The sequence below is a fragment of the Cryptotermes secundus genome, unplaced genomic scaffold (assembly GCF_002891405.2).
Source record: "Cryptotermes secundus unplaced genomic scaffold, Csec_1.0 scaffold363, whole genome shotgun sequence".
Classification (NCBI taxonomy): Eukaryota; Metazoa; Arthropoda; class Insecta; order Blattodea; family Kalotermitidae; genus Cryptotermes; species Cryptotermes secundus.
The window spans coordinates 550458-565736 of NW_019737986.1; the positions used below are offsets into that span (position 1 = coordinate 550458).

The following is a 15279-nucleotide window of genomic DNA, read 5'->3' on the forward strand; positions in this document are numbered from 1 at the left end:
TGCCGATATAACCCAAAACACCTATATCCAAAGTTGAACGGTTACGGAGATAATGGCCAGAGAAGTGTCAAACTTTGGCCGGCGTTACACACTTGTTGATTACAAAATACATATTAAAACTGGCAGGAATATGTGGATTCTGTAATGTTAATAATGTACGTAACATCAAACTAACTTGTGAGTGACATGAAGCCATAAACTTTAAGTACAAAATACTCGCCCGCCATGTCATAATTGTCCTTAGGGTTTCCAAGCACTATACATGACACATGAATGGCAAGCGCTGACATAACGTGCTGACTGCGNATAAGGAACACCCTCCCGAAGTTTGGTCCATTCCTCCTGGGACACCTTGTATAGAGCATAGAGTATTACCATGAAAGGTCAAGGTTCCCTTCCAGCTCAGTATTCATCTCAGTCCTGTTTGACCTTACAGCTGATATATGGTCATTACAGTAAAAAAAAAGGGATACTTCCTTTTGTGTTACCTCACTCTCTCATTCAAGTACTTTTAATCCCATGTGTCTACATGTACATGTAGAATATTTCTGTATTCATATGCATGTAATGGCATTATCATGTTATATTCTTTAATTTTGATATTTTATTGCATGATGGACAGTGAAGGTAAATTTATTTACTGATGGACACTGCAGGTAAATTAAGTACCTCTATTTGGAATGTTTCAACATTGTGGTAATGCTGTAATAAAGACACAAAGAATGTGACTGAAAAGTAAGCAGACTAATTTTTGAGGTCGTTCTTGGACAGAAAGTTAATGTAAATTCTGCATCATGACTGTAGAATATAAAACCTGCTATTTTGAAGTACTGCTTCATGCGGGTTTCTTTTTTGGCTTACTCTTCAGCCCTGAAGATGCAGCTGCATGTTACTCTGAAACGTCTGTTGAGTTTCAACAGGCTACACAGCATTATATCCCAGAAGATTCATCCCACCATTTTTATTCACTGTTTTATACCTTCTTTTGCTAACAAATGAGCATTAAATACGCTATTAAAGAAAGTCACTGAGTTTCTGTAATACGTAGGTTATCCAGAAAGTGAATTCGGATGGGCTATTGAGAAAAAAAAAAGGAATTTATTTCCAAACCGTTTATATTCCATTTGATGTGCACTAGTTTTTGACATAGTTTCCACCACTGTTGAGGCACTTGTCATAACAGGGCACCAGTTTTTCTATACCCGCATCATAGAATGATGCTGCCCGTGATGCAAACCACATGTTAGCGGCATCTTTGACAGCATCGTTGTAGAACTGCTGGCCATCATGGAAAGTTTTCAGATGCAGGAACACATGAAAATCACTTGGTGCTAAATCTGGTCTGTAGGGGGGGATGATCAAATTTTTCCAGGCCAAATGTCATGATGAGATCTGGCATTGCAGCAGTGGTGTGTGGGCAGGTACTGTCATGAAGCATCACAACACCCCAACTAAGCATGCCACGTCACTTCTTCTGGATTGCACAACTCAGTTTCTTAAGTGTGTCACAGCAGACACCTGTGTTAATTGTTGAGCCTTGAGGCAAGAATTCCACAAGCAGAACACTTTTCCTGTCCCAAAACACTGTGCACATGATCTTATGAGTTGAAATGGTCTGTTTGAATTTTTTCCCTCATTGGCGATGATGTGTGCCTCAATTCCATGGACTGCAGCTTTGATTCAGGGGTTACATGTGACACCCATGTCTCATCCTTTATGACTATGCAGCTCAAGAAGTCATCACCTTGCTCAGTGTATCGTGTCAGAAGGTTCAAAGCACTGGCCTGTCATTTCATTTTGCGTTCATCCGTAAGCATCTTTGGCACCCAGTGTGAACACAAATGAAGTTTATCAGACAAAATTTCATGAGGAAATGACCGTGAAATTTGTGGACAATGCAGGGAAAGTGACAAAATGGTGAATTGTCAGTTCTCTTGAATATTCTCTTCCACCACCTGCACCAAATCTTCATTAACCACAGATGGTCAGCCACTCCACGAATCATCATGCACATTTTCTTGTCCTTCATTAAAGTGTCTCACCCATCTCGTTACCATTGAATCACTCATGACATGTTCTGCATACACCTCACAAAGTTGATGATGAATGTCAGCCGGTTTCATGTTTCTTGTATTCAAGAAATGGATTACAGACTGCATTTCACATGTGGCGGGCTGCTTTATTTTCTTGAACATTGTAACACACAGGACAATACATAAACGTGGTTTGATTGTCTGCAGATGGATTTCATACCTTCCAAAAGAACCAACAAACTCTGCATACATGCGCACTATAGTGACCGCAGCGCTGCAGCGGCAATATTTGCAAATGGAACATATTTTGTGGATATGCCTTGTAAATTTATAGCTGTAAGGTGGCAGCCTTGTTAATGTCACAGTGACATGTCAGAATAGTTCAACAAGAGAAGTCACCCAATGCTAAAGAACAGCTGGTAAACACTTGCCTGCATAAACACACATGAGGGCTATAGCTAGGCAGCAGCCCCTCTTAATGCATTACACAATAAAAGAGGAGCTGTTGGAGGTGGTATTGGAAATTTCCCAGAGTGTTATTGTGTATCTGCATCTGTGAAAGGAGATGAGAGGGGAGGCCAAGGTCACACTTCCAAAAGCCTGTTGCATCAGTCTGCCACGTGACACCACGCTGTGGGGACACATTGTTTTTACCGAAGTACTTTTTCATCTTTGTGTTTCGTTTCATCTGTGATGGATGGCAAAATAAAGCAACGTGTTTGCATAAAGTGTTGCATGAAGCTCGGTAAATCCTCTACCAAAACCCTTGAAATGCTTTGTGAGGCTTTTGGAGAACATTCTTTATGCCAGACAGCGGTTTTTGAATGTCATTCCCATTTCAAGGCCAATGAAGTGTCAGTTGAAGATGACAAACGTTCACGGCGATCAAGCCCCAGCAAAACGACAGAAAATGTTGAAAGAGTTCGGGAACTCATCAATAAGGACCGTTGCCGAACAATCCATGAGCTCACAGATACCCTTGGGAACAGTTATGAAGTTTGCCAGGAGATCTTAACAAAAAATTTGAACATACATTGCATTTCTCCTTCGTCGTGACAACGCACCCACCCGCGCATCCCTAAGAACTACTGAGTTTGTGACTAACAACAATATGCTTATTGTTCCGCATCCTCCCCACTCACTGGACTTAGCTTCCTGTAATTTCGCTTTGTCTCCCAACTTGAAAATGAAACTGAAGGGACGACATTTGAAACAGAGTCTGACAACCAAAGGGAATCGCAAGCGATACTCGATAGCATTAAGGAAAATGATTTCCACGGTTCTTATGAAGCGTGGAAAAAATGATGGTATCACTGTGTACATTCCCAAGGAGACTATTTTGAAGGTGATGGCAGCAAAAATTGAGTAAATTAAGCCAGCTTTTATTTTTCGACCTAGTCCGGGAACTTTCCAGTACACCTCATATGCAGTCTGTTCCAAGGCTGAGCAGTGAGAGCTGTCAAGGCAGCTTACTTGCCATGAAGAGTAAGCTGTGAGATGTTAGCCAGCCAGCAATGACATAAACAGAAGAGCACAAGAATCTCCAATTTTTGGGAACTGTAACCTAGCAATTCCTAGTAAATACTGTAATCAAGAAATGGCTAAAGAAGACATAACAGATGGAGACCTAGCATGTGCTACAGTGATATTTTTTAAGTGTGTAAATCAGAGATAGTGTTATAATCATTTGTAATTACAAGTTATAAAGAGTCCAGTAAATCTAGGTATCAGTTCAAACCTCGTGTGTATTCACTAACACATGACACAATATCTTTGTGCTCTCTTGTGTGTGTCAAATACATTTAGTAAAAAATTTTTTGTCTTGGGTAATAATATTGTTCTCTTCGTGTTCAGTCTGCCAAAGATATGCGTGCAGCTCTGACAGGAGAAGTAGCTGATAAGCATGACCGAATATTGGCTCTTCGCCGTGAAATACAACTTCTGGAAGAGAGATGTCGTCAAGCAGACATGCAGACACATTTCAAGGATGATATTATTAAGGAGATGAGAAAAGATATAAAAGATGCACGGTTCAAGGCTAGTACTTTCAGAATATTTCAGATGAAATATATATAATTTAAATTCAGGGCTAAACGCAGATTTGGAAGTGTTGGATTTTGTTCATATTTTTAATATTTTGTTTTGCAGCTTGCTGCTCTTCATCCGGACAACGAGCATGATGTGGTAAATGGAGCTCAGCATCTTTGTCAACATCCTAAGGATTATCAGCAGGTTCAGGTTCCTGTTAACAACTCAAACCACCAGTTCCAACAAGTGCACATATCTCATGATTTGTCTCTTCCATACCAACATCTCAGCACTCCAGAGAACTTAAATAGGACTTGTAGTGATGGAACTGCTGCTGAAGCTCAGCTACAGTCTGTCTGGCATTGTAATCAGTTTTTAGAGAACTCTCATCTGCCATACAGACCAGTTGTGACAGACGACTTGATTGCAGAAGAAACATATTATGAAGTATGCCAACGACATTCTGCACCTTCCAGAAACGTTCAGGTGTCTACTACTGATGGATCTGGTCATGAAGGTGATACTGCTCCTCCTCAGGACGTTGCTGTGCAGGTAGGATTAGGAAGAAATCATCTTAATGAGAGACATGCATGTAATAACGGACATTGAACTGCTCTTATCTGCTAGATCTGTTATGATTGTATGACATTATTGCTTTTATATTTTATTTTACTATGACAGGTTCTGTATCCAATAGGTTATAAGTTGACCTTGTATGGATGAACAGAATGCTACTAAATATATGATATGAAACATTATCATCATCATGAAGGAACATCAATATTTCCATTCAACCACAAACCATCCTCTACATGAAATGTAAATAACAGCATGAGACATGATTTGGCCAAATATAACTTGCATGTTGTATATTTTCACTTTCTTTGGTAATATTAATATAGCATGGTATCTCAATGATAAAGAGTGGTGTTATGGACTAAAGTGCTTATTGACTGCTTTTAATAGATGTTATTTTTATTGATGTGGAACTTACAATCCAATATGTATCCTGGTAGCAAAGATTTCATATTGTTACTGAAATGTCATGAATATCCCTTGTGTACTCCAGAAAATAAATATCTGAACATGGTATTACTTCGGGTAAGTTATTGTTACTTCTGTAAAGAATACATCTGCATGAAGTCTTTACTGTTGCAACTTTACTATACCATAAGCTTATATATAATCTGAGCAAAAAAGGCATTTGGTTTGGAAAAGGAGTTAAAAGATTATATTTTTTCTTATCGAAGAGAGCCCAGATAAAAAGGCACTAGGTGAAGCTGAGTGGTCAGCTTCATGCCCCTGCCACTTTACCCCCGGAGAAAGGGCCCTTGGTACCCATTTGGTAGGAGGTTGGGTGGACCCCAAAGCTGGTGTGGACAACATGGAGAAGTGAAAATTCTTGTCCCCACTGGGATTTGAACTCCAACCCCTCAGTCAGCCAATCTGTAGACAGTCGCTATACTGACTGTGCTACCTCGAGAGTGCCCAGGACATCAAAAAATTACATTTAATGAACAATGTTTTGGTAAAGTGCTCTAAATTAGTAGAATTACGAAAGTGTTAGAAAGAGGTGTTAACAGGCTTCCAGAAAATGGGGATAGACATGTCAGTCTAAAATATTTTTTGCAGACTAAAGAGAGGTAGTAGCTAAAAGACTGAAATAGAAAGAAATAATAATTATAACAGTATCAGAAATGTAATGGGTAAATCAGGTCTGGTGATAAGCTTTGGGATTACTGATATTAAAATTCTGGTTTTCTGCTACCAGAGAGTTAATTAAAAGTGCTAAAACTGAGGTGTGACTAGTGTTACAAGTCCAAAGTACAGTGTTAAAAGAAAACTTCTAACAATTTTCTTATTTTTATTCAGTCACCATAATAAGAAATAAGGATACACCATATATTACTCTGTGTTTAAAACATATGTCTGGCCCATTGAGCCATCATCAGGTATTTTAAATGTTTGCATACACCTGTGTTGGTATAGCATAAGACATATTTGAGCAAACTCAACCCATGTATGCCTTTTGTTGATTTAATACATATTCAGAAACAAAATAATACTACTGTTTATGGTGGACATGTATGCCTGATGTCAGTAGTCATATCTCAGTAGTAGACCTTAGTAGGAAATAAACTCTGCTGGGAAGTGTATCTGCATAGAAGGCATGTATAGAATTAGGTCTACACTTATTCTAATTTGTGTGCAAAAGAACTGACTTTGTTGCTCATATGGTCAATATATTTCTTTCCTGAGCAAAAAATTTTGTTGTTAGTGCAGTGTGTAGAATCAGTTACAGATGTTCTCCTTGCGGACATTTCCTTAATCAATGATGCAGTGCTCATAAGTTGTTGTTGAATAGCAAGAATGTTATAGGCTAAAGAAAGGGCTCTTAGTCCATGAGCTTGTTGTACTTGAAGCCAGCCATTCATCAGATTAGACTCCCAAATTCTGATATGTTACATTATGCACAAACAAGTCTCTGGAAGAACAGTTGTCAGTTTCTGTAGGTTTTGTTATATTTTCAGCATCTTTAACCTTAATAGCCACATCTAAGTAGATTGATCCTTTATTTGTCTTGCCTGTTCAGTGATGAAAGCCATTTTGAAACAGTATGTTTTCAAGTGGCGTAGAATGAATGAATGAGAGTGAATGTTAGTTTTTTTTATGTTCAAAAATCAGAACATCTCAAGTATTTTATTTTCAGTGTTAAAGATGGACATTGATTACCTGTATAATAATAATTTGGCTTAATCACTGTGTGTTTCCATCATTTAATTGATTTTTCTTCTCAGTTATAATTAAAATTATGATTATGTTGTTTTGGAAATGGTGGCAGTGGTTAGTAGCAGATGTTAAGTATGCAACAGAAATAGAAAGCATATTCATCACTCATTGTTTCATGTTTTCCATTTCTGTTGTTTGTTTTATGGTTTTCTGTTCTTGTAAGCTATGAAAACAGTATGGCTTAAGGCTTTTGGCTTTCATAGAACTTTTTAACTTCTTTGCTTGTTTGATGTACATTTGTTTGAAATTGTATGTCTTTGTATTATATTGTATTTATTAGCATTCATCGATCTATTCAGTACATGACCATTGGATGTAGAAATTGTCAGCAGATTACATTGATATGTACATAAGATTGTTGTAATATAAGAGAAAATTAAATTAAAATATATGTAAGACACTAATGCATGCAACTAAAATACGAAGCTATAATTACTGGGATACCCCAAGGTCTTTTTTCTTTCTTTCATTTCATTTTCCCATAAATCAAAATACATCGATACAGGACTCGTCATATCGCAATACTATCAGCAAAAAACATACAGGCAATTCTACAGATAAACAATACATATAAATCATGCTTATCGAAACGAAAAGCTGCATAAATTCAAGACAAAAGATTACATCAACCACACAAAAACTGTATCAGATGAACAATCAGATTATAAATTATTTATAAGAAGCAAGGTTTTCCATTTTTCTCCAATCTAGATATTCCCGCAGTGAGTAAAAGGAGTCAATATGCAGAATTTTTTTAAGGCATGTTTAAACTTATCAGAATCATTTGTCATGGTCTTAAGATTCTGTGGCAAATTATTAAATATCATAATCCCAGAACAGTAGACACCTTTTTGGACTTTAGTTAATTTATAAGTTGAATGATGTAAATCCGAACTTTGTCTGGTATGGATACTATGTATATCAGAATTTAGTGTGAAAGTATCCATATTTTTAACAACAAATATATGAATATTGAAAATATATATTGTGAGTAAAACGGAAGAATATTTAGGTACCTAAACAATGGATGACAAGAGTCTGTTTTTCTAGCTTTCATAATGATTCTAACTGTTCTTTTTTGAATTTTAAAAATTAAATTACTGTTGGCAGAATTGCCCCAAAATATAATTCCATAGGACATAATGGAATATACATATCATAATATGTCATCAGTAGACTCTTCTGGGACACAACAGAAGATTAAGTTCTGATGGCATAGACAGCCAAACTCAGCTTAATTACTAATTGATTAATATGATGTTTCCAGGACAAAGTACTTGTACTATCAATGATTAGTCCAAGAAATTTGACATTACAAGTGCTGTGGATTAGAGTATCACTGTATTTTATATTTAAGTCTTTTAACAGATTCAATTTTGTTGCAAAGCAGACACAATTGGTTTTACTTAAATTTAGCGTTAGTGAATTCTGTGAAAATCACTCATTTATTTTTAGCAGAATCGCTTTCTAGGTAGTTTTGAGTTCTGTGGAATTAGAATTTGAACACAGTATACTAGTATCATCTGCATACAAAATTGGTATGGATGATTTATTTACTACATAAAGCAGATCATTGATATACAACAATAAAAACAATGGCCCAAGTATCGAACCTTGTGGAACACCCGGTTTAACCTTTTGCCATGCAGAAACACCCTTTCTATAATTATTATTTATTAAAATTCTTTTATATCTATCAGTCAGTAAGATTTAATCAGCTTCCCTGCATGTCCCATTGCTTAATTAAGCAGCTACACTGACTGAGCCAACGTGGCTGCCTGTATTGATGTATGTATGTACATATCTTTCTTTACATGTGCTACTTGCTGCTAGGGTGCTGCCAGCACTGTAAACACTAGTGTGCAGCAAGAGCCGAGTCTGGTAACGTCAGGAATACAGACAGAGCAGCCTGTGCTGAGTCTAGTAACTTCAGAAGTACAGACAGAGCACTCTCTTCCACCAGAGGTAATCCGAACCAGTGATGTTATTTAATATTTTGTATCTTTAGCTTCTTGTCCTTTATTAACATAAGCTCTGTATATATTAGCTGAGGTGAAGCCAAACAGTTACCTGTAGCATCTATGGTTTTAGTATACTTAAATTGTGTTTATTATTTATATACAGTGAAATCAGTTTAAGAGCTTTATGATTAGTACTTTTATTTCAGAATGCATTGTTTTCATCAGCAAATATACGAGGGAGAGTCAGTAAATAAGCCAAAAATGGAAGTAAATAGGTGTAATGGACATAATAGGTTTTCTGTGTGTATCATTAGGTAGCAGCACATTCCAGCCTTATGACACTGTGTAGCAGACATGCATGTGCATGTTTAGAGACTGGTTTCAGTAGTCAAAATGGTGACCATGCTTGAGGAGTGTACTACCAAAAAGTGGCATTCTGTTGTTCTTTTTCTATGGGCTAATGACTCAATGCAAAGGATATTCATAAAGAAATGTTTCCTATTTATGGTGGGAAGTGTTTGTCACATAAAGTGGTTCACAACTGGGATGAGAAATTCTTTCAAGGCGGCTTGTAAGTTGTAGATGACGCCCAACCAGGTTGCCCTGTTGAGATTGTGACAGAAGCAAATTTGCAGCAGGTGGAAGTGTTGATTTCAGCTGACAGGAGGATAATGATAGACAGTGTAGGAACTGCACTATGACATTCCCATGGTTTAGCATGCGGCATAATGCATCATTGTTTGAAGTTTCAGAAAGCGTGTGCTTGGTAGGTGCTCAGGGAACGGAAGATTTAAGACAAAATTAACAGAATGGGTCTGTCCTTTAAACATCTCTCATCATATGCAGGGCAAGGAGAAGATATGCTTAACAGGATTCTTACTGGTGAGGAACCATGGGTGCATCACTACAGACCTAAATCAAAGCATGCTTCATTGCAATGGAAACAACCCAGTTCACCTTCAATCATAAAGTTTAAGGTTACCCCATCAGCTTGGAAGGTTTTGCTTACTGTGTTTTGGGATTCTCTGGGAGTACTGTTAGCCTGTTTTCAGAAGCATGGTGAAAATGTTAATTCTGCATCATACTGTAAAGTTCTGTTAAAGCTTTGGGGTGAAATTGGCAGAAAATGTCCAGGCCAACTGGCAAGAGGGGTACAGCTCAAGTAGCCTAGGAAATAATTAAAGTACTGCAGCGGGAACTTCTTGAATATCCATGTTACGGCCTAGACTGGGCCCCTAATGACTTATATCTATTTGGTCTGCTAAAACATCACCTTGGTGGTAAAAGTTTCATTAATGATGAAGAGATTCAAATGGAGGAGCAGAAGTGGCTGAGACAGTGTTCAAAAGGCTTTTGTGCTGTAGGTTTTAACATAATAGTAAAGCAATGGGACACGTGCATCAGTGTTGGTGGAGGATATTTTGAGAAGTAATTGTTTTTTCCAGGTTCGAATATCAGATATTTTACATCTTATTTCCATTTGTGACCTATTTACTAACTTTCCCTCGTAATTTGGTGTAAAGGAAATATTTATACTCAAGGAATTTGTAACAAGACTTGCAGTAGTTTTTTTACCAAAAAGAAAAAAGAAAAGAAACACTGATTTCATTATTTGTGGCTCTCAATGCAGTATACTTTCTTTCCAGATTGCTTTTTATATTTTGCCCACCCCATTGGTCTTGATTTTTACTTACTGCAGAAACTGATCACAAGTTGGCTATTGCAAAGCTATTAAGAAGTGAGAATTATTTTTACATACTAATCTTAGTATCTTATTGAATGACGTTTTAAATTAATTTTTAGACTTTTGCAAGATATTATACATGATGTGCTGATTTTTAGACTACTTTCCTTATTTTGAAAAAATTCAAGCAGGCTTATGAGATCACTTTGATGCCTATGTGTCTGTGTAGCCCCCCTCTCAGCTTTTGAAAGCCTGAACCAATTTTTGTGACACTTGGTATGTGTATCATGACACCTGAGCCAATATCACCAGTATACTTAATGAATCCCCGCATCAGTTTGAGTGTCTGTGTATGTAATCTCCCCTGTCATTGATAGGCAAAGGCTTAGCTAAAACTTGATTGCAACAATAAATACACATGCAACAATAGAAGACTTGTTGAACATATCGTTTTCTGTGTGGTCTGTGTCATACTGAAGGAGAGTCTGTGGGGTCTGTGTTTGTATCCCCCTATTCTTGCTAGGCAGTGGCTCAGTAAACACATTCCCATGGCAAAAATACACAACAGTAGAAGAACTGGAGAATGTCATCTTCTGGGATGTGGCTGCAGACACCTGCTCATGCTGGTTCTTCGCTCATGGATTTTTCAACCCTAAAGATGTAGGCCATATGTTCCTCTGAAACATCAGTTCACACAAGATCTACACAATGCCACGTCTCAGAAGACAACATACTTCTTAGTCACTGCTGTGAAAATTTCAAATCTTACAATAGAAGAATTGAAGAAAGCAGTCTTCTGGGACTTGGCACCGTGTATATGTGGTGTTAACCGACGTTTCGGAGGAACGTATCGCCCCCATCTTCAGGGTTGAAGAAAAAGTATAAGTAAATCTGCAAGCGACAACACCGTGAGACACGGTCGTCCTAAGTATTTCTCTTAAATTCCAATATTTTAAGTTAATTTGATAGNCCTGAAGCTCATTCTAGTATTTTTAGACAGAATAGAAGTCCTAAGTATTTCTCTTAAATTCCAATATTTTAAGTTAATTTGATAGTTGTATAATGTTGCTGTGCTGTTTAGTTTTCAGGGGATCATAGTGGAAGTATTGTAGAATACCAGAACAAGGCAAGGAATGGGGTCATAACTTTGGATGATGTCATTAAACAGATACATGAACTTTCATATAATATGAAAGCAAAAGAAAATAAGGTATTGCCTTTTGAAAAAGAAAGCATAAGTATGCATGATTTGAAACTTTGACAGTGACAGGTTACAATGAAGTCTTCTTGGGTGACTAGCCTTGTGAATGTGGCGTTGGGGTCCAACTGCCAGTGACCGTCTCTGTCAGCATCATCAGGTTTAGTGTGATGAGCACTGAGTGGTACAAGATTCCCTCTAAGGCATTCATGGCATTCTGCCAGAAACAAGAACCCCCCATGCGGTCCTCCTCCTGTTCCCCTTGTCGTCTTGGCTGGGACAGATGACAGCTTTGGGCAAAACTGTCACATGTGAATAAAACACTTATCACATCAACCCTGATGATGGAGGCGAAGACAGTCTTTGAAATCTTAGACACTAACTCCACAGTGACATGGCTGTTTGTCTGAGAAGACTTCATTGTAAACTGTGAAGTTTATAAATTTGCATGTTTCTAAGTGCTACACTTTTTTTTAATTCATCAGTAGCTTTTTTTAATAATATGAACATGTATTAAAGTTGCATCGTGTTACTTGCATTAAAATGTACCACAGCTTTATGAGTCACTGAACTTAATAGTTGAATTGTTAATAATTTATAACGTGGGGCAAAATCATAACATAAAGGTAGCTAATAGATCCCTTGAAATATGGCATGGTTTGAATATTTTGGAACAACAGTAGCAAAACAAAATTAGATTCAGGAGGAAATTAAGAGGAGATCAGATTTTGATAATGCTTGCTAACAGTCAGTCCAGTACTTTTGTCTTCTCAACTACTGTCTAAAAACTTAAAAATTTGAATATACAGAACTATAATTTTATGTGTGATTCTGTATGGGTGAGAGAGTTGGTCTCTGACATAAGGGAGGAACATAGACTGAGGGTATTTGAGAATGAAGTGACGGGAGGTTGTAGAAAACTGCATAATGAGGAGCTTCATAACTTGTACTCTTTGTAAAGTATAATTGGAATGATCAAGTCAAGGAGGATGAGATGGGCAGAGCATGTAGCACACATGGGGAGGAAGCTGAAAGCATACAGGTGGGAACGCCAGAAGGAAAAGAGACCACTAGGAAGACCAATATGTAGGTGGGAAGACAATATTAAAATGGATCTTAGAGATATAGGATGGGGTGATATGGACTGGATTGATCTGGCTCAGGATAAGACCCAGTGGAGGGCTCATGTGATCACAGTAATAAACCTCCTTCTCAAGAAGGACTCAGCTCCATGGAGTTATTATTAATAATTTATAATATGGTGCTTTTTTCTCCATAGATTACTGACCAAGATGCTGTGATACATGGTCTCCAAGAAAGGGTGAAGACATCTCAGGCTGAAGTGAAAATACTAAAGGAAAAGTGTGAAAAATATGTAGGTTATATTTTTTTAATTTGTTTTCCTTATTTGTTTATTTTTTGATTTATACAGATAGAGTGAAATTTATATCTGTTTTCTTTGGGGGGGGGCTGTTGAAGTATTTGACACTAAACTGAGAAAATACCATTAAATGGAAGAACATTTAAAACTCTAACAATGCATCTAGGACCACAAAAATTGCACACTGAATGATGAAACACATTAAATAAAGTAACATTAATTGGGGTCCGCTTGCACCATCCCTTCCTTCTCCCTTGGTATGTCTGCAAAACAACCTGATGAAATAGGCAGAGGACACTGAGATGGGTCACAGACAATATATGACAGGTGGAAGACTCTTGGCAAGTAATAAATTAAAAATTGGATTTATTTAAACAAGGTATATATGTAATTCAGTTATCACTAATTGTTGAGCTGAATCATCACCATGGCGAGTAAACATGTACTGAATAAGTAACTAACCAGATCCAGAACGTAGGAATCAAAAAGGAAACTAGTAAACATAGTTCAGTGAACATGTTGCATATCATCCCAAAGGTGAAGAACCTCAACTTGTTAGAAACCAAGGACTCACCACAATAGACACTTGGCAGACAGGTTGCTTTGTCCCAGATGCAGTGACAGTTCAGGCAGTTCTATAAGGCAGCCAGACAGACTTTCCCGAGTGACCGCCCAATGCAAGATATCCCCAGGCAATGAGTTTGAGGATCAGGAAAAGGGATAAGGGTAGGAGGGAGGCAAGTGTAGGGGGATTCATGGACACAGAATAATTAACTAGAATGATGGACAATGCCACATTTATACATGGCTGCATGTTAACTGAAATGTTCCATTTTTCTGGATAATGTCTGTACTTGACTGAACTTCACAAAGATAATGAAGCTTTGTGGGGTACAGAGTGACATGCAGTTTCTTTACAGCTGCTTGGTGTTAGCAGGCTGATTAGTTTTGTCATAAGTTTGACCCTTTTGCACTCAGCCTATTTTCCAAGTACCTGGTCTAAAACGCTTGGGCGAATTTGACTCAATTTACAAGTTTCACTTCAAAAATTCACCAAAAATACAATTTTGGTCGAAGATGTATAAAAAATCACACTTATTCACTACAAACAGCAGATTTAAACTAAAGTAGCCTACAGGTGCTAACACCATAAATAATTAAAATAGAAGCTGAAAGAATTAAATATAGAAATTTTAAGTTTACATAATATAGGAGGATTAAATTTGTCTTTTTCGTCTTCTTTTCTTGTCACTAGGCCTGTAAGAAAGATAATATTTTTTTCTATAAGTTTTATGTGTGAAGAGCTCTCAGATCCGGAACTGCATTACATTATGTAAAACAGTACGTATGTACCTTTTGCAGTTACCACCTGTGTTTGGGGAAACATTCTCCATGCAGCCCCTTGTTGCCTCTGGTGCATACTGTTCTGGCTGTTTGTCTCCTCTCCTTGTGCTGCAAGGCAATGTGTTGGGACTCTCTCTTTTCAAGGAGTTTTCTGACTCCTCATAGTCCCTGAGGATCATCTGCTCCAGCATTGTCCTTCAGCTCCAACCACTCCACCAAGCTCTTGGTTATTGACACGGTGTAATTGTACCTGGATTTCAATTTTCCAGGCCCCCAGTAGTTTTCTTTGTAGGGAATGTAGGTTTTCAACTTCATCCTGTGTATAATGTTGAAAGCCACCCTTTTCCGATAATACACGCTCTGCCTTTCATCCAAATAAATGTACAGCATCATGTCTGGAGTCAGTGCTGCCCATGAAGTTGTTGTAGGATGTGATGATTTTTCAGCTTCCTCTTCTTGGACTGTGGCAGAGCTGGAGAAAAGAATGACAGGAAGTTTTTTGTGATTTATTCTTGCGGAAAATACAAGAAGGGGAGCAGATCTATGTTACATTTTTTTGTCCAACTGCAAATTTATTCTTAAACTGCTGGAGTAAAAGTTTTCTATTCCTCCTAACAGTTCCAGAGATGTATGTGCTTAGCTGATGGAGGTGGTGGACAAATGGTACAGACATGAAATAGTTGTCAACAGAGACATGGCAGCCTTTGTTGAGGTATCCTCCAATATCAAGCAGTTTTCTTTTTTTCATGATAATATTCCCCCAGCCAGTTTTTCTTGGATGTTGTCGTTGTCTTCCTGAGAACTGGCCCCTCTGTATGTGGTAAACCCCAGGCAGTAGTTGGACACAGAGTCACACAACG

General features: G+C 37.7%; 1 protein-coding gene across 2 annotated transcripts in view; it reads left to right on the forward strand.

Annotated features, from left to right (window-relative positions):
* LOC111870617 (nuclear mitotic apparatus protein 1) overlaps positions 1 to 15279 on the forward strand; it is a 94144-nt gene that overhangs the window by 15185 nt on the left and 63680 nt on the right. Inside the window, exons 8-12 of one of the 2 annotated variants that reach the window (XM_033753924.1) lie at positions 3888 to 4070; positions 4182 to 4613; positions 8685 to 8816; positions 11578 to 11706; positions 12974 to 13069. In XM_033753924.1, the coding sequence (XP_033609815.1) occupies positions 3888 to 4070; positions 4182 to 4613; positions 8685 to 8816; positions 11578 to 11706; positions 12974 to 13069 (972 nt within the window). The remainder of the gene's footprint in view (positions 1 to 3887; positions 4071 to 4181; positions 4614 to 8684; positions 8817 to 11577; positions 11707 to 12973; positions 13070 to 15279) is intronic. The other variant, XM_033753925.1, reaches the window with a different exon arrangement.